Genomic DNA, 26587 nt, shown 5'->3' on the forward strand with positions numbered 1-26587 from the left:
GTGAGCCTGCCTCCTCTGGACATCCATAGCTCATTCCTGTTTTGGAACGTAGGCCTCGTAGGCTCGAGAACATCACCTCCCTAAATTCCGAAGCTGGTTAATCAGTAGGGCTGAAGTCAGAATCAAGGCCACATGGCCTCTCAAGAAACTGTATTCTGATTATATTATAAGCCAGCAATACCCTTATCTGCACGGGGGGAGGAGGGAGGGCCAGACAGTGCCAAGCACCTGGACAGTCAACTTAATTATCAACGTACCAAGGACAATTGTGTCTTTCTGTGAGTGTGTGTGAAATTGTAACTACCCCGTGTATGGGAGTCAAGGAGTTAACATTGGTCAAATACCCATCATGCTTTTCTCTTTTTTATGGTCAAATAACTGTTCACGTATTTCTACATTAATGTGGTCTTTATAGTTTTCCACACGAGGGAGCGCCGCACTGTCGGAGGGTCAGTACTGAGGGAGCGCCGCACTGTCGGAGGGTCAGTACTGAGGGAGCGCCGCACTGTCGGAGGGTCAGTACTGAGGGAGCGCCGCACTGTCGGAGGGTCAGTACTCGAGGGAGCGCCGCACCGTCGGAGGGTCAGTACCCGAGGGAGCGCCGCACCGTCGGAGGGTCAGTACCCGAGGGAGCGCCGCACCGTCGGAGGGTCAGTACCCGAGGGAGCGCCGCACCGTCGGAGGGTCAGTACCCGAGGGAGCGCCGCACCGTCGGAGGGTCAGTACCCGAGGGAGCGCCGCACCGTCGGAGGGTCAGTACCCGAGGGAGCGCCGCACCGTCGGAGGGTCAGTACCCGAGGGAGCGCCGCACCGTCGGAGGGTCAGTACCCGAGGGAGCGCCGCACCGTCGGAGGGTCAGTACCCGAGGGAGCGCCGCACCGTCGGAGGGTCAGTACCCGAGGGAGCGCCGCACCGTCGGAGGGTCAGTACCCGAGGGAGCGCCGCACTGTCAGGGGGTCAGTACTGAGGGAGCGCCGCACTGTCGGAGGGTCAGTACTGAGGGAGCGCCGCACTGTCGGAGGGTCAGTACTGAGGGAGGGTCGCACTGTCGGAGGGTCAGTACTGAGGGAGGGTCGCACTGTCAGGGGGTCAGTACTGAGGGAGCGCCGCACTGTCGGAGGGTCTGTACTGAGGGAGCGCCGCACTGTCGGAGGGTCAGTACTGAGGGAGGGTCGCACTGTCGGAGGGTCAGTACTGAGGGAGGGTCGCACTGTCAGGGGGTCAGTACTGAGGGAGCGCCGCACTGTCGGAGGGTCTGTACTGAGGGAGCGCCGCACTGTCGGAGATTCCATCTTTTGGATGAGACGTTAAACCGAGGGCCCCGTCTGCCCCTCTCAGGTGGGTGTAAAATCCCACAGCCACTATTGGAAGAAGAGCAGGGGGGAGTTCTCCCCGGTGTCCTGGGGCCGATATTTATCCCTCAACCAACATCACTAAAAAAAAGATGATCTGGGTCATTCTCACATTGCTGTTTGTGGGATCTTGCTGTGCGCAAATTGGCTGCTGCGTTTCCCACATTACAACAGTGACTCCACTTCAAAAAGTCCTTCATTGGCTGTAAATTGATTTAGGACGTCCTGAGGTGAAAGGGGCTGGAGAAATGGGAGTCCTTTCTTTGAATGGAGGTGAGGGGGGTTCAGTGAGACAGAGACAGGATCAATCTGTGTCTCTCTCTCCAGCTCACACTCCCTCCCGTTTCTCTCTCCCACCCTCACGGTCTCTCTCTCTCTCTCTCTCCCCATCGCTCCCTCCCTGTTTCTCTTGCTCCCTCCATGTTTCTCTCTCTCCCTCCCTCCCTCCGTTTCTCTCCCTCAATCCCTCTCTCACGGTCTCCTTCCCTCTCTTCATATCTCCCTGTTTTTCTCTCTCTCTCTCCCTCCCTATCTCCGTTTCTCTCTCTCTCCCTATTTCTCTCTCTCCCTCTTGCCTTCCTCGCCCTCTCCCTCCCTGTTTCTCTCTCTATCCCTCTCTCCCTCCCTCCCCCTCCCTATCTCCCTTTTTCTCGCTCTCCCTCCCTCACTCTCTTCCTCTCGCCCTTCCTCCCTCGCTCTCTCCCTCTCCCTCCCCCCTAACTCGCTCTCTCCCTCCCTCCCTCGCTCCCTTGCTCCCTCCATCTCCCTCGCTCCCTCCATCTCCCTCGCTCCCTCCATCTCCCTCCCTCCATCCCCCCCCTCCCTGTTTTTCTCCCTCCCTCCAAACCCGAGCCCGACCTGCTGTGACCCTGGCTGTTATTTAAACGGCCTGTCCTGTGCTGGTCCCTTTAAGAGTGCGACACTGCCGCCCGGTGGTGGAAGGCGGCACTGCAGCAGGGTGGTGGAGTGGCGCAGTTCCTCCCCGCTGCCCCCAGAGGGCGGTGATGAGCCCGGGTCAGGCCCTGTCTTAAAGGGGCCGCGCCCGCGGAGTGGTCTCCCTCAGCTCCCCACCCACCCCTCCCCCTCTCACTGCCTCTTCTTGCCCTTCAGGGTCCACTGGGCCCTCCACTCGTCGGCGCCCAGCAGGTTCCGCTCAGTCACCCACCCGGCCACCCGGGCTTCGGCCACCAGCCGCGGGAACAGCCGCTCGACCAGGAGGTGCGTCTCCGCCACCGCCGCCCACAGTCGCTCGTCTCGGGCTGGAGAAAGGGAAAGGAGCCGGATCTCAGACACAGCATACTGACAGGGGACGGTCGAGGGGGACGTCTTTGGGAGGGGACGGGCGTCGCGGGGGAGGTCGGGGGGTGCGGGGGAGGTCGGGGGGGGCGGAGCTCGAGGAGCGAGGGGGCGGAGCTCGAGGAGCGAGGGGGCGGAGCTCGAGGAGCGAGGGGGCGGAGCTCGAGGAGCGAGGGGGCGGAGCTCGAGGAGCGAGGGGGCGGAGCTCGAGGAGCGAGGGGGCGGAGCTCGAGGAGCGAGGGGGCGGAGCTCGAGGAGCGAGGGGGCGGAGGTCGAGGAGCGAGGGGGCGGAGGTCGAGGAGCGAGGGGGCGGAGGTCGAGGAGCGAGGGGGCGGAGGTCGAGGAGCGAGGGGGCGGAGGTCGAGGAGCGAGGGGGCGGAGGTCGAGGAGCGAGGGGGCGGAGGTCGAGGAGCGAGGGGGAGGAGGTCGAGGAGCGAGGGGGCGGAGGTCGAGGAGCGAGGGGGCGGAGGTCGAGGAGCGAGGGGGAGGAGGTCGAGGAGCGAGGGGGCGGAGGTCGAGGAGCGAGGGGGCGGAGGTCGAGGAGCGAGGGGGAGGAGGTCGAGGAGCGAGGGGGAGGAGGTCGAGGAGCGAGGGGGAGGAGGTCGAGGAGCGAGGGGGAGGAGGTCGAGGAGCGAGGGGGAGGAGGTCGAGGAGCGAGGGGGAGGAGGTCGAGGAGCGAGGGGGAGGAGGTCGAGGAGCGAGGGGGAGGAGGTCGAGGAGCGAGGGGGCGGAGGTCGAGGAGCGAGGGGGAGGAGGTCGAGGAGCGAGGGGGAGGAGGTCGAGGAGAGAGGGAGGTTGAGGAGAGAGGGAGGTCGAAGGGTGCGGGGAGGTGGAGGGGAGGGGGAGAGGTGGGGGACGTCACAGGGAGGGGAGAGGGTATATCTCACCAGACAACACTTTCCCCTGGAGCTCCCTGAACGTGTCGCTCTCCAAACTGAGTGCACTGACGTCCTGGTGGAGGAGGAGATGGAGGAGCTCAGCATGGAAACAGGCCTCGATCATATCAAGACTCCCGGCTCCCTGTCTCAGCACGACACACACCACACCTTCAAACACAGCACAGACCGTTACCAGGGGAGATCACACGCCAAGAGAGTCACTGCCCCTCACATCACATCACCACCGGGTCTCACAGTGTGTTAGATACACTGTCCTTTCCCCCTCTGGGACCGGGTCTCACAGTGCGTGAGATACACTGTCCTTTCCCCCTCTGGGACCGGGTCTCACAGTGTGTTAGATACACTGTCCTTTCCCCCTCTGGGACCGGGTCTCACAGTGCGTTAGATACACTGTCCTTTCCCCCTCTGGGACCGGGTCTCACAGTGTGTTAGATACACTGTCCTTTCCCCCTCTGGGACCGGGTCTCACAGTGCGTTAGATACACTGTCCTTTCCCCCTCTGGGACCGGGTCTCACAGTGTGTTAGATACACTGTCCTTTCCCCCTCTGGGACCGGGTCTCACAGTGCGTTAGATACACTGTCCTTTCCCCCTCTGGGACCGGGTCTCACAGTGTATTAGATACACTGTCCTTTCCCCCTCTGGGACCGGGTCTCTCAGTGCGTTAGATACACTGTCCTTTCCCCCTCTGGGACCGGGTCTCACAGTGTGTGAGATACACTGTCCTTTCCCCCTCTGGGACCGGGTCTCACAGTGTGTTAGATACACTGTCCTTTCCCCCTCTGGGACCGGGTCTCACAGTGTGTTAGATACACTGTCCTTTCCCCCTCTGGGACCGGGTCTCACAGTGCGTTAGATACACTGTCCTTTCCCCCTCTGGGACCGGGTCTCTCAGTGCGTTAGATACACTGTCCTTTCCCCCTCTGGGACCAGGTCTCACAGTGCGTTAGATACACTGTCCTTTCCCCCTCTGGGACCGGGTCTCACAGTGTGTTAGATACACTGTCCTTTCCCCCTCTGGGACCGGGTCTCACAGTGTGTTAGATACACTGTCCTTTCCCCCTCTGGGACCGGGTCTCACAGTGTGTTAGATACACTGTCCTTTCCCCCTCTGGGACCGGGTCTCACAGTGCGTTAGATACACTGTCCTTTCCCCCTCTGGGACCGGGTCTCACAGTGTGTTAGATACACTGTCCTTTCCCCCTCTGGGACCGGGTCTCACAGTGTGTTAGATACACTGTCCTTTCCCCCTCTGGGACCGGGTCTCACAGTGCGTTAGATACACTGTCCTTTCCCCCTCTGGGACCGGGTCTCACAGTATGTGAGATACACTGTCCTTTCTCCCTCTGGGACCGGGTCTCACAGTGCGTTAGATACACTGTCCTTTCCCCCTCTGGGACCGGGTCTCACAGTGTATTAGATACACTGTCCTTTCCCCCTCTGGGACCGGGTCTCACAGTGTGTTAGATACACTGTCCTTTCCCCCTCTGGGACCGGGTCTCACAGTGCGTTAGATACACTGTCCTTTCCCCCTCTGGGACCGGGTCTCTCAGTGCGTTAGATACACTGTCCTTTCCCCCTCTGGGACCGGGTCTCACAGTGTGTTAGATACACTGTCCTTTCCCCCTCTGGGACCGGGTCTCACAGTGTGTTAGATACACTGTCCTTTCCCCCTCTGGGACCGGGTCTCACAGTGTGTTAGATACACTGTCCTTTCCCCCTCTGGGACCGGGTCTCACAGTGTGTTAGATACACTGTCCTTTCCCCCTCTGGGACCGGGTCTCACAGTGCATTAGATACACTGTCCTTTCCCCCTCTGGGACCGGGTCTCACAGTGTGTTAGATACACTGTCCTTTCCCCCTCTGGGACCGGGTCTCACAGTGTGTTAGATACACTGTCCTTTCCCCCTCTGGGACCGGGTCTCACAGTGTGTTAGATACACTGTCCTTTCCACCTCTGGGACCGGGTCTCACAGTGTGTTAGATACACTGTCCTTTCCCCCTCTGGGACCGGGTCTCTCAGTGCGTTAGATACACTGTCCTTTCCCCCTCTGGGACCGGGTGTCAGTGCGTTAGATACACTGTCCTTTCCCCCTCTGGGACCGGGTCTCACAGTGCGTGAGATACACTGTCCTTTCCCCCTCTGGGACCGGGTCTCACAGTGTGTTCGATACACTGTCCTTTCCCCCTCTGGGACCGGGTCTCACAGTGCGTTAGATACACTGTCCTTTCCCCCTCTGGGACCGGGTCTCACAGTGCGTTAGATACACTGTCCTTTCCCCCTCTGGGACCGGGTCTCACAGTGTGTTAGATACACTGTCCTTTCCCCCTCTGGGACCGGGTCTCACAGTGTATTAGATACACTGTCCTTTCCCCCTCTGGGACCGGGTCTCTCAGTGTGTGAGATACACTGTCCTTTCCCCCTCTGGGACCGGGTCTCACAGTGTGTGAGATACACTGTCCTTTCCCCCTCTGGGACCGGGTCTCACAGTGTGTTAGATACACTGTCCTTTCCCCCTCTGGGACCGGGTCTCTCAGTGTGTTAGATACACTGTCCTTTCCCCCTCTGGGACCGGGTCTCACAGTGTGTTAGATACACTGTCCTTTCCCCCTCTGGGACCGGGTCTCACAGTGTGTTAGATACACTGTCCTTTCCCCCTCTGGGACCAGGTCTCACAGTGTGTTAGATACACTGTCCTTTCCCCCTCTGGGACCGGGTCTCACAGTGCGTTAGATACACTGTCCTTTCCCCCTCTGGGACCGGGTCTCACAGTGTGTTAGATACACTGTCCTTTCCCCCTCTGGGACCGGGTCTCACAGTGTATTAGATACACTGTCCTTTCTCCCTCTGGGACCGGGTCTCACAGTGTGTTAGATACACTGTCCTTTCTCCCTCTGGGACCGGGTCTCACAGTGCGTTAGATACACTGTCCTTTCCCCCTCTGGGACCGGGTCTCACAGTGCGTTAGATACACTGTCCTTTCCCCCTCTGGGACCGGGTCTCACAGTGTATTAGATACACTGTCCTTTCTCCCTCTGGGACCGGGTCTCACAGTGTGTTAGATACACTGTCCTTTCCCCCTCTGGGACCGGGTCTCACAGTGTGTTAGATACACTGTCCTTTCCCCCTCTGGGACCGGGTCTCACAGTGCGTTAGATACACTGTCCTTTCCCCCTCTGGGACCGGGTCTCACAGTGCGTGAGATACACTGTCCTTTCCCCCTCTGGGACCGGGTCTCACAGTGCGTTAGATACACTGTCCTTTCCCCCTCTGGGACCGGGTCTCACAGTGTGTTAGATACACTGTCCTTTCCCCCTCTGGGACCGGGTCTCACAGTGCGTTAGATACACTGTCCTTTCCCCCTCTGGGACCGGGTCTCACAGTGTATTAGATACACTGTCCTTTCCCCCTCTGGGACCGGGTCTCACAGTGTGTTAGATACACTGTCCTTTCCCCCTCTGGGACCGGGTCTCACAGTGTGTGAGATACACTGTCCTTTCCCCCTCTGGGACCGGGTGTCACAGTGCGTGAGATACACTGTCCTTTCCCCCTCTGGGACCGGGTCTCACAGTGTGTTAGATACACTGTCCTTTCCCCCTCTGGGACCGGGTCTCACAGTGCGTTAGATACACTGTCCTTTCCCCCTCTGGGACCGGGTCTCACAGTGTGTTAGATACACTGTCCTTTCCCCCTCTGGGACCGGGTCTCACAGTGTGTTAGATACACTGTCCTTTCCCCCTCTGGGACCGGGTCTCACAGTGTGTTAGATACACTGTCCTTTCCCCCTCTGGGACCGGGTCTCACGGTGCATTAGATACACTGTCCTTTCCCCCTCTGGGACCGGGTCTCACAGTGCGTTAGATACACTGTCCTTTCCCCCTCTGGGACCGGGTCTCACAGTGCGTTAGATACACTGTCCTTTCCCCCTCTGGGACCGGGTCTCACAGTGTATTAGATACACTGTCCTTTCCCCCTCTGGGACCGGGTCTCACAGTGTGTTAGATACACTGTCCTTTCCCCCTCTGGGACCGGGTCTCACAGTGTGTGAGATACACTGTCCTTTCCCCCTCTGGGACCGGGTGTCACAGTGCGTGAGATACACTGTCCTTTCCCCCTCTGGGACCGGGTCTCACAGTGTGTTAGATACACTGTCCTTTCCCCCTCTGGGACCGGGTCTCACAGTGCGTTAGATACACTGTCCTTTCCCCCTCTGGGACCGGGTCTCACAGTGTGTTAGATACACTGTCCTTTCCCCCTCTGGGACCGGGTCTCACAGTGTGTTAGATACACTGTCCTTTCCCCCTCTGGGACCGGGTCTCACAGTGTGTTAGATACACTGTCCTTTCCCCCTCTGGGACCGGGTCTCACGGTGCATTAGATACACTGTCCTTTCCCCCTCTGGGACCGGGTCTCACAGTGCGTTAGATACACTGTCCTTTCCCCCTCTGGGACCGGGTCTCACAGTGCGTTAGATACACTGTCCTTTCCCCCTCTGGGACCGGGTCTCACAGTGTATTAGATACACTGTCCTTTCCCCCTCTGGGACCGGGTGTCACAGTGCGTTAGATACACTGTCCTTTCCCCCTCTGGGACCGGGTCTCACAGTGTGTTAGATACACTGTCCTTTCCCCCTCTGGGACCGGGTCTCACAGTGCGTTAGATACACTGTCCTTTCCCCCTCTGGGACCGGGTCTCACAGTGTGTTAGATACACTGTCCTTTCCCCCTCTGGGACCGGGTCTCACAGTGTGTTAGATACACTGTCCTTTCCCCCTCTGGGACCGGGTCTCACAGTGTGTTAGATACACTGTCCTTTCCCCCTCTGGGACCGGGTCTCACGGTGCGTTAGATACACTGTCCTTTCCCCCTCTGGGACCGGGTCTCACAGTGTGTTAGATACACTGTCCTTTCCCCCTCTGGGACCGGGTCTCACAGTGTGTTAGATACACTGTCCTTTCCCCCTCTGGGACCGGGTCACAGTGTGTGAGATACACTGTCCTTTCCCCCTCTGGGACCGGGTCTCACAGTGTGTTAGAAACACTGTCCTTTCCCCCTCTGGGACCGGGTCTCACAGTGTATTAGATACACTGTCCTTTCCCCCTCTGGGACCGGGTCTCACAGTGTATTAGATACACTGTCCTTTCCCCCTCTGGGACCGGGTCTCACAGTGTGTTAGATACACTGTCCTTTCCCCCTCTGGGACCGGGTCTCACAGTGTATTAGATACACTGTCCTTTCCCCCTCTGGGACCGGGTCTCACAGTGTATTAGATACACTGTCCTTTCCCCCTCTGGGACCGGGTCTCACAGTGTGTTAGATACACTGTCCTTTCTCCCTCTGGGACCGGGTGTCACAGTGTGTGAGATACACTGTCCTTTCCCCCTCTGGGACCGGGTCTCACAGTGTATTAGATACACTGTCCTTTCCCCCTCTGGGACCGGGTGTCACATTACGTTAGATACACTGTCCTTTCTCCCTCTGGGACCGGGTCTCACAGTGTGTTAGATACACTGTCCTTTCCCCCTCTGGGACCGGGTCTCACAGTGCGTTAGATACACTGTCCTTTCCCCCTCTGGGACCGGGTCTCACAGTGCGTTAGATACACTGTCCTTTCCCCCTCTGGGACCGGGTCTCACAGTGTGATAGATACACTGTCCTTTTCCCCTCTGGGACCGGGTCTCACAGTGTGTTAGATACACTGTCCTTTCCCCCTCTGGGACCGGGTCTCACAGTGCGTTAGATACACTGTCCTTTCCCCCTCTGGGACCGGGTCTCTCAGTGCGTTAGATACACTGTCCTTTCCCCCTCTGGGACCGGGTCTCTCAGTGTATTAGATACACTGTCCTTTCCCCCTCTGGGACCGGGTCTCACAGTGCGTGAGATACACTGTCCTTTCCCCCTCTGGGACCGGGTCTCACAGTGCGTTAGATACACTGTCCTTTCTCCCTCTGGGACAGGGTCTCACAGTGTGTTAGATACACTGTCCTTTCCCCCTCTGGGACCGGGTCTCACAGTGCGTTAGATACACTGTCCTTTCCCCCTCTGGGACCGGGTCTCACAGTGCGTTAGATACACTGTCCTTTCCCCCTCTGGGACCGAGTCTCACAGTGCGTTAGATACACTGTCCTTTCCCCCTCTGGGACCGGGTCTCAGTGCGTTAGATACACTGTCCTTTCCCCCTCTGGGAGCGGGTGTCACAGTGCATTGGATACACTGTCCTTTCCCCCTCTGGGACCGGGTCTCACAGTGCGTTAGATACACTGTCCTTTCCCCCTCTGGGACCGGGTCTCACAGTGTGTGATATACACTGTCCTTTCCCCCTCTGGGACCGGATCTCACAGTGTGTTAGATACACTGTCCTTTCCCCCTCTGGGACCGGGTCTCACAGTGCATTATATACACTGTCCTTTCCCCCTCTGGGACCGGGACTCACAGTGTGTTAGATACACTGTCCGTTCCCCCTCTGGGACCGGGTCTCACAGTGCGTTAGATACACTGTCCTTTCCCCCTCTGGGACCGGGTCTCACAGTGCGTTAGATACACTGTCCTTTCCCCCTCTGGGACCGGGTCTCACAGTGCGTTAGATACACTGTCCTTTCCCCCTCTGGGACCGGGTCTCACAGTGCGTTAGATACACTGTCCTTTCCCCCTCTGGGACCGGGTCTCACAGTGTATTAGATACACTGTCCTTTCCCCCTCTGGGACCGGGTCTCACAGTGTGTTAGATACACTGTCCTTTCCCCCTCTGGGACCGGGTCTCACAGTGTGTGAGATACACTGTCCTTTCCCCCTCTGGGACCGGGTGTCACAGTGCGTTAGATACACTGTCCTTTCCCCCTCTGGGACCGGGTCTCACAGTGTGTTAGATACACTGTCCTTTCCCCCTCTGGGACCGGGTCTCACAGTGCGTTAGATACACTGTCCTTTCCCCCTCTGGGACCGGGTCTCACAGTGTGTTAGATACACTGTCCTTTCCCCCTCTGGGACCGGGTCTCACAGTGTGTTAGATACACTGTCCTTTCCCCCTCTGGGACCGGGTCTCACAGTGTGTTAGATACACTGTCCTTTCCCCCTCTGGGACCGGGTCTCACGGTGCATTAGATACACTGTCCTTTCCCCCTCTGGGACCGGGTCTCACAGTGCGTTAGATACACTGTCCTTTCCCCCTCTGGGACCGGGTCTCACAGTGCGTTAGATACACTGTCCTTTCCCCCTCTGGGACCGGGTCTCACAGTGCGTTAGATACACTGTCCTTTCCCCCTCTGGGACCGGGTCTCACAGTGTATTAGATACACTGTCCTTTCCCCCTCTGGGACCGGGTGTCACAGTGCGTTAGATACACTGTCCTTTCCCCCTCTGGGACCGGGTCTCACAGTGTGTTAGATACACTGTCCTTTCCCCCTCTGGGACCGGGTCTCACAGTGCGTTAGATACACTGTCCTTTCCCCCTCTGGGACCGGGTCTCACAGTGTGTTAGATACACTGTCCTTTCCCCCTCTGGGACCGGGTCTCACAGTGTGTTAGATACACTGTCCTTTCCCCCTCTGGGACCGGGTCTCACAGTGTGTTAGATACACTGTCCTTTCCCCCTCTGGGACCGGGTCTCACGGTGCGTTAGATACACTGTCCTTTCCCCCTCTGGGACCGGGTCTCACAGTGCGTTAGATACACTGTCCTTTCCCCCTCTGGGACCGGGTCTCACAGTGTGTTAGATACACTGTCCTTTCCCCCTCTGGGACCGGGTCTCACAGTGCGTTAGATACACTGTCCTTTCCCCCTCTGGGACCGGGTCTCACAGTGCGTTAGATACACTGTCCTTTCCCCCTCTGGGACCGGGTCTCACAGTGTGTTAGATACACTGTCCTTTCCCCCTCTGGGACCGGGTCTCACAGTGTGTTAGATACACTGTCCTTTCCCCCTCTGGGACCGGGTCACAGTGTGTGAGATACACTGTCCTTTCCCCCTCTGGGACCGGGTCTCACAGTGTGTTAGATACACTGTCCTTTCCCCCTCTGGGACCGGGTCTCACAGTGTATTAGATACACTGTCCTTTCCCCCTCTGGGACCGGGTCTCTCAGTGTATTAGATACACTGTCCTTTCCCCCTCTGGGACCGGGTCTCACAGTGCGTGAGATACACTGTCCTTTCCCCCTCTGGGACCGGGTCTCACAGTGCGTTAGATACACTGTCCTTTCTCCCTCTGGGACAGGGTCTCACAGTGTGTTAGATACACTGTCCTTTCCCCCTCTGGGACCGGGTCTCACAGTGTATTAGATACACTGTCCTTTCCCCCTCTGGGACCGGGTCTCACAGTGTATTAGATACACTGTCCTTTCCCCCTCTGGGACCGGGTCTCTCAGTGCGTTAGATACACTGTCCTTTCCCCCTCTGGGACCGGGTCTCACAGTGCGTTAGATACACTGTCCTTTCCCCCTCTGGGACCGGGTCTCACAGTGCGTTAGATACACTGTCCTTTCCCCCTCTGGGACCGAGTCTCACAGTGCGTTAGATACACTGTCCTTTCCCCCTCTGGGACCGGGTCTCAGTGCGTTAGATACACTGTCCTTTCCCCCTCTGGGAGCGGGTGTCACAGTGCATTATATACACTGTCCTTTCCCCCTCTGGGACCGGGACTCACAGTGTGTTAGATACACTGTCCGTTCCCCCTCTGGGACCGGGTCTCACAGTGCGTTAGATACACTGTCCTTTCCCCCTCTGGGACCGGGTCTCACAGTGCGTTAGATACACTGTCCTTTCCCCCTCTGGGACCGGGTCTCACAGTGCGTTAGATACACTGTCCTTTCCCCCTCTGGGACCGGGTCTCACAGTGCGTTAGATACACTGTCCTTTCCCCCTCTGGGACCGGGTCTCACAGTGTATTAGATACACTGTCCTTTCCCCCTCTGGGACCGGGTCTCACAGTGTGTTAGATACACTGTCCTTTCCCCCTCTGGGACCGGGTCTCACAGTGTGTGAGATACACTGTCCTTTCCCCCTCTGGGACCGGGTGTCACAGTGCGTTAGATACACTGTCCTTTCCCCCTCTGGGACCGGGTCTCACAGTGTGTTAGATACACTGTCCTTTCCCCCTCTGGGACCGGGTCTCACAGTGCGTTAGATACACTGTCCTTTCCCCCTCTGGGACCGGGTCTCACAGTGTGTTAGATACACTGTCCTTTCCCCCTCTGGGACCGGGTCTCACAGTGTGTTAGATACACTGTCCTTTCCCCCTCTGGGACCGGGTCTCACAGTGTGTTAGATACACTGTCCTTTCCCCCTCTGGGACCGGGTCTCACGCTGCATTAGATGCACTGTCCTTTCCCCCTCTGGGACCGGGTCTCACAGTGCGTTAGATACACTGTCCTTTCCCCCTCTGGGACCGGGTCTCACAGTGCGTTAGATACACTGTCCTTTCCCCCTCTGGGACCGGGTCTCACAGTGCGTTAGATACACTGTCCTTTCCCCCTCTGGGACCGGGTCTCACAGTGTATTAGATACACTGTCCTTTCCCCCTCTGGGACCGGGTGTCACAGTGCGTGAGATACACTGTCCTTTCCCCCTCTGGGACCGGGTCTCACAGTGTGTTAGATACACTGTCCTTTCCCCCTCTGGGACCGGGTCTCACAGTGCGTTAGATACACTGTCCTTTCCCCCTCTGGGACCGGGTCTCACAGTGTGTTAGATACACTGTCCTTTCCCCCTCTGGGACCGGGTCTCACAGTGTGTTAGATACACTGTCCTTTCCCCCTCTGGGACCGGGTCTCACAGTGCGTTAGATACACTGTCCTTTCCCCCTCTGGGACCGGGTCTCACAGTGCGTTAGATACACTGTCCTTTCCCCCTCTGGGACCGGGTCTCACAGTGTGTTAGATACACTGTCCTTTCCCCCTCTGGGACCGGGTCTCACAGTGTGTTAGATACACTGTCCTTTCCCCCTCTGGGACCGGGTCACAGTGTGTGAGATACACTGTCCTTTCCCCCTCTGGGACCGGGTCTCACAGTGTGTTAGATACACTGTCCTTTCCCCCTCTGGGACCGGGTCTCACAGTGTATTAGATACACTGTCCTTTCCCCCTCTGGGACCGGGTCTCACAGTGTATTAGATACACTGTCCTTTCCCCCTCTGGGACCGGGTCTCACAGTGTGTTAGATACACTGTCCTTTCCCCCTCTGGGACCGGGTCTCACAGTGTATTAGATACACTGTCCTTTCCCCCTCTGGGACCGGGTCTCACAGTGTATTAGATACACTGTCCTTTCCCCCTCTGGGACCGGGTCTCACAGTGTGTTAGATACACTGTCCTTTCTCCCTCTGGGACCGGGTGTCACAGTGTGTGAGATACACTGTCCTTTCCCCCTCTGGGACCGGGTCTCACAATGTATGAGATACACTGTCCTTTCCCCCTCTGGGACCGGGTGTCACATTACGTTAGATACACTGTCCTTTCTCCCTCTGGGACCGGGTCTCACAGTGTGTTAGATACACTGTCCTTTCCCCCTCTGGGACCGGGTCTCACAGTGCGTTAGATACACTGTCCTTTCCCCCTCTGGGACCGGGTCTCACAGTGCGTTAGATACACTGTCCTTTCCCCCTCTGGGACCGGGTCTCACAGTGTGATAGATACACTGTCCTTTTCCCCTCTGGGACCGGGTCTCACAGTGTGTTAGATACACTGTCCTTTCCCCCTCTGGGACCGGGTCTCACAGTGCGTTAGATACACTGTCCTTTCCCCCTCTGGGACCGGGTCTCACAGTGCGTTAGATACACTGTCCTTTCCCCCTCTGGGACCGGGTCTCTCAGTGTATTAGATACACTGTCCTTTCCCCCTCTGGGACCGGGTCTCACAGTGCGTTAGATACACTGTCCTTTCCCCCTCTGGGACCGGGTCTCACAGTGCGTTAGATACACTGTCCTTTCTCCCTCTGGGACAGGGTCTCACAGTGTGTTAGATACACTGTCCTTTCCCCCTCTGGGACCGGGTCTCACAGTGTATTAGATACACTGTCCTTTCCCCCTCTGGGACCGGGTCTCACAGTGTATTAGATACACTGTCCTTTCCCCCTCTGGGACCGGGTCTCTCAGTGCGTTAGATACACTGTCCTTTCCCCCTCTGGGACCGGGTCTCACAGTGCGTTAGATACACTGTCCTTTCCCCCTCTGGGACCGGGTCTCACAGTGCGTTAGATACACTGTCCTTTCCCCCTCTGGGACCGAGTCTCACAGTGCGTTAGATACACTGTCCTTTCCCCCTCTGGGACCGGGTCTCAGTGCGTTAGATACACTGTCCTTTCCCCCTCTGGGAGCGGGTGTCACAGTGCATTGGATACACTGTCCTTTCCCCCTCTGGGACCGGGTCTCACAGTGCGTTAGATACACTGTCCTTTCCCCCTCTGGGACCGGGTCTCACAGTGTGTGAGATACACTGTCCTTTCCCCCTCTGGGACCGGATCTCACAGTGTGTTAGATACACTGTCCTTTCCCCCTCTGGGACCGGGTCTCACAGTGCATTATATACACTGTCCTTTCCCGCTCTGGGACCGGGACTCACAGTGTGTTAGATACACTGTCCGTTCCCCCTCTGGGACCGGGTCTCACAGTGCGTTAGATACACTGTCCTTTCCCCCTCTGGGACCGGGTCTCACAGTGTGTTAGATACACTGTCCTTTCCCCCTCTGGGACCGGGTCTCACAGTGTATTAGATACACTGTCCTTTCCCCCTCTGGGACCGGGTCTCACAGTGTATTAGATACACTGTCCTTTCCCCCTCTGGGACCGGGTCTCACAGTGCGTTAGATACACTGTCCTTTCCCCCTCTAGGACCGGGTCTCACAGTGTGATAGATACACTGTCCTTTCCCCCTCTGGGACCGGGTCTCACAGTGCGTTAGATACAATGTCCTTTCCCCCTCTGGGACCGGGTCTCACAGTGTGTTAGATACACTGTCCTTTCCCCCTCTGGGACCGGGTCTCACAGTGTGTTAGATACACTGTCCTTTCCCCCTCTGGGACCGGGTCTCACAGTGCGTTAGATACACTGTCCTTTCCCCCTCTGGGACCGGGTCTCACAGTGCGTTAGATACACTGTCCTTTCCCCCTCTGGGACCGAGTCTCACAGTGCGTTAGATACACTGTCCTTTCCCCCTCTGGGACCGGGTCTCAGTGCGTTAGAGACACTGTCCTTTCCCCCTCTGGGACCGGGTGTCACAGTGCATTGGATACACTGTCCTTTCCCCCTCTGGGACCGGGTCTCACAGTGCGTTAGATACACTGTCCTTTCCCCCTCTGGGACCGGGTCTCACAGTGTGTGAGATACACTGTCCTTTCCCCCTCTGGGACCGGGTCTCACAGTGTGTGAGATACACTGTCCTTTCCCCCTCTGGGACCGGGTCTCACAGTGTGTTAGATACACTGTCCTTTCCCCCTCTGGGACCGGGTCTCACAGTGTGTTAGATACACTGTCCTTTCCCCCTCTGGGACCGGGTCTCACAGTGTATTAGATACACTGTCCTTTCCCCCTCTGGGACCGGGTCTCACAGTGTGTTAGAAACACTGTCCTTTCCCCCTCTGGGACCGGGTCTCACAGTGTATTAGATACACTGTCCTTTCCCCCTCTGGGACCGGGTCTCACATTGTATTAGATACACTGTCCTTTCCCCCTCTGGGACCGGGTCTCACAGTGCGTTAGATACACTGTCCTTTCCCCCTCTGGGACCGGGTCTCAAGTGTGATAGATACACTGTCCTTTTCCCCTCTGGGACCGGGTCTCACAGTGTGTTAGATACACTGTCCTTTCCCCCTCTGGGACCGGGTCTCACAGTGCGTTAGATACACTGTCCTTTCCCCCTCTGGGACCGGGTCTCAGTGCGTTAGATACACTGTCCTTTCCCCCTCTGGGACCGGGTCTCACAGTGTATTAGATACACTGTCCTTTCCCCCTCTGGGACCGGGTCTCACAGTGTATTAGATACACTGTCCTTTCCCCCTCTGGGACCGGGTCTCTCAGTGCGTTAGATACACTGTCCTTTCCCCCTCTGGGACCGGGTCTCACAGTGCGTTAGATACACTGTCCTTTCCCCCTCTGGGACCGGGTCTCACAGTGCGTTAGATACACTGTCCTTTCCCCCTCTGGGACCGAGTCTCACAGTGCGTTAGATACACTGTCCTTTCCCCCTCTGGGACCGGGTCTCAGTGCGTTAGATACACTGTCCTTTCCCCCTCTGGGACCGGGTGTCACAGTGCATTGGATACACTGTCCTTTCCCCCTCTGGGACCGGGTCTCACAGTGCGTTAGATACACTGTCCTTTCCCCCTCTGGGACCGGGTCTCACAGTGTGTGAGATACACTGTCCTTTCCCCCTCTGGGACCGGATCTCACAGTGTGTTAGATACACTGTCCTTTCCCCCTCTGGGACCGGGTCTCACAGTGCATTATATACACTGTCCTTTCCCCCTCTGGGACCGGGACTCACAGTGTGTTAGATACACTGTCCGTTCCCCCTCTGGGACCGGGTCTCACAGTGCGTTAGATACACTGTGCTTTCCCCCTCTGGGACCAGGTCTCACAGTGTGTTAGATACACTGTCCTTTCCCCCTCTGGGACCGGGTCTCACAGTGCGTTAGATACAATGTCCTTTCCCCCTCTGGGACCGGGTCTCACAGTGTGTTAGATACACTGTCCTTTCCCCCTCTGGGACCGGGTCTCACAGTGTGTTAGATACACTGTCCTTTCCCCCTCTGGGACCGGGTCTCACAGTGCGTTAGATACACTGTCCTTTCCCCCTCTGGGACCGGGTCTCTCAGTGCGTTAGATAAACTGTCCTTTCCCCCTCTGGGACCGAGTCTCACAGTGCGTTAGATACACTGTCCTTTCCCCCTCTGGGACCGGGTCTCAGTGCGTTAGAGACACTGTCCTTTCCCCCTCTGGGACCGGGTGTCACAGTGCATTGGATACACTGTCCTTTCCCCCTCTGGGACCGGGTCTCACAGTGCGTTAGATACACTGTCCTTTCCCCCTCTGGGACCGGGTCTCACAGTGTATTAGATACACTGTCCTTTCCCCCTCTGGGACCAGGTCTCACAGTGTATTAGATACACTGTCCTTTCCCCCTCTGGGACCGGGTCTCACAGTGTGTTAGATACACTGTCCTTTCCCCCTATGGGACCGGGTCTCACAGTGTATTAGATACACTGTCCTTTCCCCCTCTGGGACCGGGTCTCACAGTGTATTAGATACACTGTCCTTTCCCCCTCTGGGACCGGGTCTCACAGTGCGTTAGATACACTGTCCTTTCCCCCTCTGGGACCGGGTCTCACAGTGTGATAGATACACTGTCCTTTTCCCCTCTGGGACCGGGTCTCACAGTGTGTTAGATACACTGTCCTTTCCCCCTCTGGGACCGGGTCTCACAGTGCGTTAGATACACTGTCCTTTCCCCCTCTGGGACCGGGTCTCACAGTGCGTTAGATACACTGTCCTTTCTCCCTCTGGGACCGGGTGTCACAGTGCATTGGATACACTGTCCTTTCCCCCTCTGGGACCGGGTCTCACAGTGCGTTAGATACACTGTCCTTTCCCCCTCTGGGACCGGGTCTCACAGTGTGTTAGATACACTGTCCTTTCCCCCTCTGGGACCGGGTCTCACAGTGCATTATATACACTGTCCTTTCCCCCTCTGGGACCGGGACTCACAGTGTGTTAGATACACTGTCCGTTCCCCCGCTGGGACCGGGTCTCACAGTGCGTTAGATACACTGTGCTTTCCCCCTCTGGGACCAGGTCTCACAGTGTGTTAGATACACTGTCCTTTCCCCCTCTGGGACCGGGTCTCACAGTGCGTTAGATACAATGTCCTTTCCCCCTCTGGGACCGGGTCTCACAGTGTGTTAGACACACTGTCCTTTCCCCCTCTGGGACCGGGTCTCACAGTGTGTTAGATACACTGTCCTTTCCCCCTCTGGGACCGGGTCTCACAGTGCGTTAGATACACTGTCCTTTCCCCCTCTGGGACCGGGTCTCACAGTGCGTTAGATACACTGTCCTTTCCCCCTCTGGGACCGAGTCTCACAGTGCGTTAGATACACTGTCCTTTCCCCCTATGGGACCGGGTCTCAGTGCGTTAGAGACACTGTCCTTTCCCCCTCTGGGACCGGGTGTCACAGTGCATTGGATACACTGTCCTTTCCCCCTCTGGGACCGGGTCTCACAGTGCGTTAGATACACTGTCCTTTCCCCCTCTGGGACCGGGTCTCACAGTGTGTGAGATACACTGTCCTTTCCCCCTCTGGGACCGGATCTCACAGTGTGTTAGATACACTGTCCTTTCCCCCTCTGGGACCGGGTCTCACAGTGTGTGAGATACACTGTCCTTTCCCCCTCTGGGACCGGGTCTCACAGTGTGTGAGAGACACTGTCCTTTCCCCCTCTGGGACCGGGTCTCACAGTGTGTGAGATACACTGTCCTTTCCCCCTCTGGGACCGGGTCTCACAGTGTGTTAGATACACTGTCCTTTCCCCCTCTGGGACCGGGTCTCACAGTGTGTTAGATACACTGTCCTTTCCCCCTCTGGGACCGGGTCTCACAGTGTATTAGATACACTGTCCTTTCCCCCTCTGGGACCGGGTCTCACAGTGCGTTAGATACACTGTCCTTTCCCCCTCTGGGACCGGGTCTCACAGTGTGATAGATACACTGTCCTTTTCCCCTCTGGGACCGGGTCTCACAGTGTGTTAGATATACTGTCCTTTCCCCCTCTGGGACTGGGTCTCTCAGTGTGTTAGATACACTGTCCTTTCCCCCTCTGGGACCGGGTCTCACAGTGTATTAGATACACTGTCCTTTCCCCCTCTGGGACCGGGTCTCACAGTGTATTAGATACACTGTCCTTTCCCCCTCTGGGACCGGGTCTCACAGTGTGTGAGATACACTGTCCTTTCCCCCTCTGGGACCGGGTCTCACAGTGCGTTAGATACACTGTCCTTTCCCTCTCTGGGACCGGGTCTCACAGTGCGTTAGATACACTGTCCTTTCCCCCTCTGGGACCGGGTCTCTCAGTGCGTTAGATACACTGTCCTTTCCCCCTCTGGGACCGGGTCTCACAGTGCGTTCGATACACTGTCCTTTCCCCCTCTGGGACCGGGTCTCAGTGCGTTAGATACACTGTCCTTTCCCCCTCTGGGACCGGGTGTCACAGTGCATTGGATACACTGTCCTTTCCCCCTCTGGGACCGGGTCTTACAGTGCGTTAGATACACTGTCCTTTCCCCCTCTGGGACCGGGTCTCACAGTGTGTGAGATACACTGTCCTTTCCCCCTCTGGGACCGGATCTCACAGTGTGTTAGATACACTGTCCTTTCCCCCTCTGGGACCGGGTCTCACAGTGCATTATATACACTGTCCTTTCCCCCTCTGGGACCGGGTCTCACAGTGTGTTAGATACACTGTCCGTTCCCCCTCTGGGACCGGGTCTCACAGTGCGTTAGATACACTGTGCTTTCCCCCTCTGGGACCAGGTCTCACAGTGTGTTCGATACACTGTCCTTTCCCCCTCTGGGACCGGGTCTCACAGTGCGTTAGATACACTGTCCTTTCCCCCTCTGGGACCGGATCTCACAGTGTGTTAGATACACTGTCCTTTCCCCCTCTGGGACCGGGTCTCACAGTGCGTTAGATACAATGTCCTTTCCCCCTCTGGGACCGGGTCTCACAGTGTGTTAGATACACTGTCCTTTCCCCCTCTGGGACCGGGTCTCACAGTGCGTTAGATACACTGTCCTTTCCCCCTCTGGGACCGGGTGTCACAGTGCATTGGATACACTGTCCTTTCCCCCTCTGGGACCGGGTCTCAGTGCGTTAGATACACTGTCCTTTCCCCCTCTGGGACCGGGTCTCACAATGCGTTAGATACACTGTCCTTTCCCCCTCTGGGACCGAGTCTCACAGTGCGTTAGATACACTGTCCTTACCCCCTCTGGGACCGGGTGTCACAGTGCATTAGATACACTGTCCTTTCCCCCTCTGGGACCGGGTCTCAGTGCGTTAGATACACTGTCCTTTCCCCCTCTGGGACCGGGTCTCACAGTGTGTTAGATACACTGTCCTTTCCCCCTCTGGGACCGGGTCTCACAGTGCGTTAGATACACTGTCCTTTCCCCCTCTGGGACCGGGTCTCACAGTGCGTTAGATACACTGTCCTTTCTCCCTCTGGGACAGGGTCTCACAGTGTGTTAGATACACTGTCCTTTCCCCCTCTGGGACCGGGTCTCTCAGTGTATTAGATACACTGTCCTTTCCCCCTCTGGGACCGGGTCTCACAGTGCGTTAGATACACTGTCCTTTCCCCCTCTGGGACCGGGTCTCAGTGCGATAGATACACTGTCCTTTCCCCCTCTGGGACCGGGTGTCACAGTGCATTGGATACACTGTCCTTTCCCCCTCTGGGACCGGGTCTCACAGTGCGTTAGATACACTGTCCTTTCCCCCTCTGGGACCGGGTCTCACAGTGTGTGAGATACACTGTCCTTTCCCCCTCTGGGACCGGATCTCACAGTGTGTTAGATACACTGTCCTTTCCCCCTCTGGGACCGGGTCTCACAGTGCATTATATACACTGTCCTTTCCCCCTCTGGGACCGGGACTCACAGTGTGTTAGATACACTGTCCGTTCCCCCGCTGGGACCGGGTCTCACAGTGCGTTAGATACACTGTGCTTTCCCCCTCTGGGACCAGGTCTCACAGTGTGTTAGATACACTGTCCTTTCCCCCTCTGGGACCGGGTCTCACAGTGCGTTAGATACAATGTCCTTTCCCCCTCTGGGACCGGGTCTCACAGTGTGTTAGATACACTGTCCTTTCCCCCTCTGGGACCGGGTCTCACAGTGTGTTAGATACACTGTCCTTTCCCCCTCTGGGACCGGGTCTCACAGTGCGTTAGATACACTGTCCTTTCCCCCTCTGGGACCGGGTCTCACAGTGCGTTAGATACACTGTCCTTTCCCCCTCTGGGACCGAGTCTCACAGTGCGTTAGATACACTGTCCTTTCCCCCTCTGGGACCGGGTCTCAGTGCGTTAGAGACACTGTCCTTTCCCCCTCTGGGACCGGGTGTCACAGTGCATTGGATACACTGTCCTTTCCCCCTCTGGGACCGGGTCTCACAGTGCGTTAGATACACTGTCCTTTCCCCCTCTGGGACCGGGTCTCACAGTGTGTGAGATACACTGTCCTTTCCCCCTCTGGGACCGGATCTCACAGTGTGTTAGATACACTGTCCTTTCCCCCTCTGGGACCGGGTCTCACAGTGCGTTAGATACACTGTCCTTTCCCCCTCTGGGACCGGGTCTCACAGTGCGTTAGATACACTGTCCTTTCCCCCTCTGGGACCGGGTCTCACAGTGTGTTAGATACACTGTCCTTTCCCCCTCTGGGACCAGGTCTCACAGTGTGTTAGAGACACTGTCCTTTCCCCCTCTGGGACCGGGTCTCACAGTGTGTGAGATACACTGTCCTTTCCCCCTCTGGGACCGGGTCTCACAGTGTGTTAGATGCACTGTCCTTTCCCCCTCTGGGACCGGGTCTCACAGTGTATTCGATACACTGTCCTTTCCCCCTCTGGGACCGGGTCTCACAGTGTATTCGATACACTGTCCTTTCCCCCTCTGGGACCGGGTCTCGCAGTGCGTTAGATACACTGTCCTTTCCCCCTCTGGGACCGGGTCTCACAGTGTATTAGATACACTGTCCTTTCCCCCTCTGGGACCGGGTCTCACAGTGTATTAGATACACTGTCCTTTCCCCCTCTGGGACCGGGTCTCACAGTGCGTTAGATACACTGTCCTTTCCCCCTCTGGGACCGGGTCTCACAGTGTGATAGATACACTGTCCTTTTCCCCTCTGGGACCGGGTCTCACAGTGTGTTAGATACACTGTCCTTTCCCCCTCTGGGACCGGGTCTCACAGTGCGTTAGATACACTGTCCTTTCCCCCTCTGGGACCGGGTCTCACAGTGCGTTAGATACACTGTCCTTTCTCCCTCTGGGACAGGGTCTCACAGTGTGTTAGATACACTGTCCTTTCCCCCTCTGGGACTGGGTCTCTCAGTGTATTAGATACACTGTCCTTTCCCCCTCTGGGACCGGGTCTCACAGTGTGTTAGATACACTGTCCTTTCCCCCTCTGGGACCGGGTCTCACAGTGTATTAGATGCACTGTCCTTTCCCCCTCTGGGACCGGGTCTCACAGTGTATTAGATACACTGTCCTTTCCCCCTCTGGGACCGGGTCTCTCAGTGCGTTAGATACACTGTCCTTTCCCCCTCTGGGACCGGGTCTCACAGTGCGTTAGATACACTGTCCTTTCCCCCTCTGGGACCGAGTCTCACAGTGCGTTAGATACACTGTCCTTTCCCCCTCTGGGACCGGGTCTCAGTGCGTTAGATACACTGTCCTTTCCCCCTCTGGGACCGGGTGTCACAGTGCATTGGATACACTGTCCTTTCCCCCTCTGGGACCGGGTCTCACAGTGCGTTAGATACACTGTCCTTTCCCCCTCTGGTACCGGGTCTCACAGTGTGTGAGATACACTGTCCTTTCCCCCTCTGGGACCGGATCTCACAGTGTGTTAGATACACTGTCCTTTCCCCCTCTGGGACCGGGTCTCACAGTGCATTATATACACTGTCCTTTCCCCCTCTGGGACCGGGTCTCACAGTGTGTTAGATACACTGTCCGTTCCCCCTCTGGGACCGGGTCTCACAGTGCGTTAGATACACTGTGCTTTCCCCCTCTGGGACCAGGTCTCACAGTGTGTTCGATACACTGTCCTTTCCCCCTCTGGGACCGGGTCTCACAGTGCGTTAGATACAATGTCCTTTCCCCCTCTGGGACCGGGTCTCACAGTGTGTTAGATACACTGTCCTTTCCCCCTCTGGGACCGGGTCTCTCAGTGTATTAGATACACTGTCCTTTCCCCCTCTGGGACCGGGTCTCACAGTGTGTGAGATACACTGTCCTTTCCCCCTCTGGGACCGGATCTCACAGTGCGTTAGATACACTGTCCTTTCCCCCTCTGGGACCGGATCTCACAGTGTGTTAGATACACTGTCCTTTCCCCCTCTGGGACCGGGTCTCACAGTGTGTTAGATACACTGTCCTTTCCCCCTCTGGGACCGGGTCTCACAGTGTGTTAGATACACTGTCCTTTCCCCCTCTGGGACCGGGTCTCACAGTGTGTTAGATACACTGTCCTTTCCCCCTCTGGGACCGGGTCTCACAGTGCGTTAGATACAATGTCCTTTCCCCCTCTGGGACCGGGTCTCACAGTGCGTTAGATACACTGTCCTTTCCCCCTCTGGGACAGGATGTCACAGTGCATTAGATACACTGTCCTTTCCCCCTCTGGGACCGGGTCTCAGTGCGTTAGATACACTGTCCTTTCCCCCTCTGGGACCCGGTCTCACAATGCATTAGATACACTGTCCTTTCCCCCTCTGGGACCGAGTCTCACAGTGCGTTAGATACACTGTCCTTTCCCCCTCTGGGACCGGGTCTCAGTGCGTTAGAGACACTGTCCTTTCCCCCTCTGGGACCGGGTGTCACAGTGCATTGGAGACACTGTCCTTTCCCCCTCTGGGACCGGGTCTCACAGTGCGTTAGATACACTGTCCTTTCCCCCTCTGGGACCGGGTCTCACAGTGTGTGAGATACACTGTCCTTTCCCCCTCTGGGACCGGATCTCACAGTGTGTTAGATACACTGTCCTTTCCCCCTCTGGGACCGGGTCTCTCAGTGTATTAGATACACTGTCCTTTCCCCCTCTGGGACCGGGTCTCACAGTGTGTGAGATACACTGTCCTTTCCCCCTCTGGGACCGGATCTCACAGTGCGTTAGATACACTGTCCTTTCCCCCTCTGGGACCGGATCTCACAGTGTGTTAGATACACTGTCCTTTCCCCCTCTGGGACCGGGTCTCACAGTGTGTTAGATACACTGTCCTTTCCCCCTCTGGGACTGGGTCTCACAGTGTGTTAGATACACTGTCCTTTCCCCCTCTGGGACCGGGTCTCACAGTGTGTTAGATACACTGTCCTTTCCCCCTCTGGGACCGGGTCTCACAGTGCGTTAGATACAATGTCCTTTCCCCCTCTGGGACCGGGTCTCACAGTGCGTTAGATACACTGTCCTTTCCCCCTCTGGGACCGGGTGTCACAGTGCATTAGATGCACTGTCCTTTCCCCCTCTGGGACCGGGTCTCAGTGCGTTAGATGCACTGTCCTTTCCCCCTCTGGGACCGGATCTCACAATGCGTTAGATACACTGTCCTTTCCCCCTCTGGGACCGGGTCTCACAGTGCGTTAGATACACTGTCCTTTCTCCCTCTGGGACAGGGTCTCACAGTGTGTTAGATACACTGTCCTTTCCCCCTCTGGGACTGGGTCTCTCAGTGTATTAGATACACTGTCCTTTCCCCCTCTGGGACCGGGTCTCACAGTGTGTTAGATACACTGTCCTTTCCCCCTCTGGGACCGGGTCTCACAGTGTATTAGATGCACTGTCCTTTCCCCCTCTGGGACCGGGTCTCTCAGTGCGTTAGATACACTGTCCTTTCCCCCTCTGGGACCGGGTCTCACAGTGCGTTAGATACACTGTCCTTTCCCCCTCTGGGACCGAGTCTCACAGTGCGTTAGATACACTGTCCTTTCCCCCTCTGGGACCGGGTCTCAGTGCGTTAGATACACTGTCCTTTCCCCCTCTGGGACCGGGTGTCACAGTGCATTGGATACACTGTCCTTTCCCCCTCTGGGACCGGGTCTCACAGTGCGTTAGATACACTGTCCTTTCCCCCTCTGGGACCGGGTCTCACAGTGTGTGAGATACACTGTCCTTTCCCCCTCTGGGACCGGATCTCACAGTGTGTTAGATACACTGTCCTTTCCCCCTCTGGGACCGGGTCTCACAGTGCATTATATACACTGTCCTTTCCCCCTCTGGGACCGGGTCTCACAGTGTGTTAGATACACTGTCCGTTCCCCCTCTGGGACCGGGTCTCACAGTGCGTTAGATACACTGTGCTTTCCCCCCTCTGGGACCAGGTCTCACAGTGTGTTCGATACACTGTCCTTTCCCCCTCTGGGACCGGGTCTCACAGTGCGTTAGATACAATGTCCTTTCCCCCTCTGGGACCGGGTCTCACAGTGTGTTAGATACACTGTCCTTTCCCCCTCTGGGACCGGGTCTCTCAGTGTATTAGATACACTGTCCTTTCCCCCTCTGGGACCGGGTCTCACAGTGTGTGAGATACACTGTCCTTTCCCCCTCTGGGACCGGATCTCACAGTGCGTTAGATACACTGTCCTTTCCCCCTCTGGGACCGGATCTCACAGTGTGTTAGATACACTGTCCTTTCCCCCTCTGGGACCGGGTCTCACAGTGTGTTAGATACACTGTCCTTTCCCCCTCTGGGACCGGGTCTCACAGTGTGTTAGATACACTGTCCTTTCCCCCTCTGGGACCGGGTCTCACAGTGTGTTAGATACACTGTCCTTTCCCCCTCTGGGACCGGGTCTCACAGTGCGTTAGATACAATGTCCTTTCCCCCTCTGGGACCGGGTCTCACAGTGCGTTAGATACACTGTCCTTTCCCCCTCTGGGACAGGATGTCACAGTGCATTAGATACACTGTCCTTTCCCCCTCTGGGACCGGGTCTCAGTGCGTTAGATACACTGTCCTTTCCCCCTCTGGGACCCGGTCTCACAATGCATTAGATACACTGTCCTTTCCCCCTCTGGGACCGAGTCTCACAGTGCGTTAGATACACTGTCCTTTCCCCCTCTGGGACCGGGTCTCAGTGCGTTAGAGACACTGTCCTTTCCCCCTCTGGGACCGGGTGTCACAGTGCATTGGATACACTGTCCTTTCCCCCTCTGGGACCGGGTCTCACAGTGCGTTAGATACACTGTCCTTTCCCCCTCTGGGACCGGGTCTCACAGTGTGTGAGATACACTGTCCTTTCCCCCTCTGGGACCGGATCTCACAGTGTGTTAGAT

At 56.9% G+C, this 26587-nt stretch overlaps 1 protein-coding gene across 1 annotated transcript in view; it reads right to left on the minus strand.

Annotated features, from left to right (window-relative positions):
- Positions 1-2018: 2018 nt before the first annotated feature.
- LOC137308883 (RUS family member 1-like) overlaps positions 2019-26587 on the minus strand; it is a 26295-nt gene continuing 1726 nt past the window's right edge. Inside the window, exons 2-3 of the mRNA XM_067977317.1 lie at positions 3536-3694; positions 2019-2611 (exon numbers count right to left, since the gene is read on the minus strand). Of these exons, the coding sequence (XP_067833418.1) occupies positions 2439-2611; positions 3536-3650 (288 nt within the window). The 5' untranslated portion in view covers positions 3651-3694 and the 3' untranslated portion in view covers positions 2019-2438. The remainder of the gene's footprint in view (positions 2612-3535; positions 3695-26587) is intronic.

Source organism: Heptranchias perlo, unplaced genomic scaffold, assembly GCF_035084215.1.
Source record: "Heptranchias perlo isolate sHepPer1 unplaced genomic scaffold, sHepPer1.hap1 HAP1_SCAFFOLD_1421, whole genome shotgun sequence".
Classification (NCBI taxonomy): Eukaryota; Metazoa; Chordata; class Chondrichthyes; order Hexanchiformes; family Hexanchidae; genus Heptranchias; species Heptranchias perlo.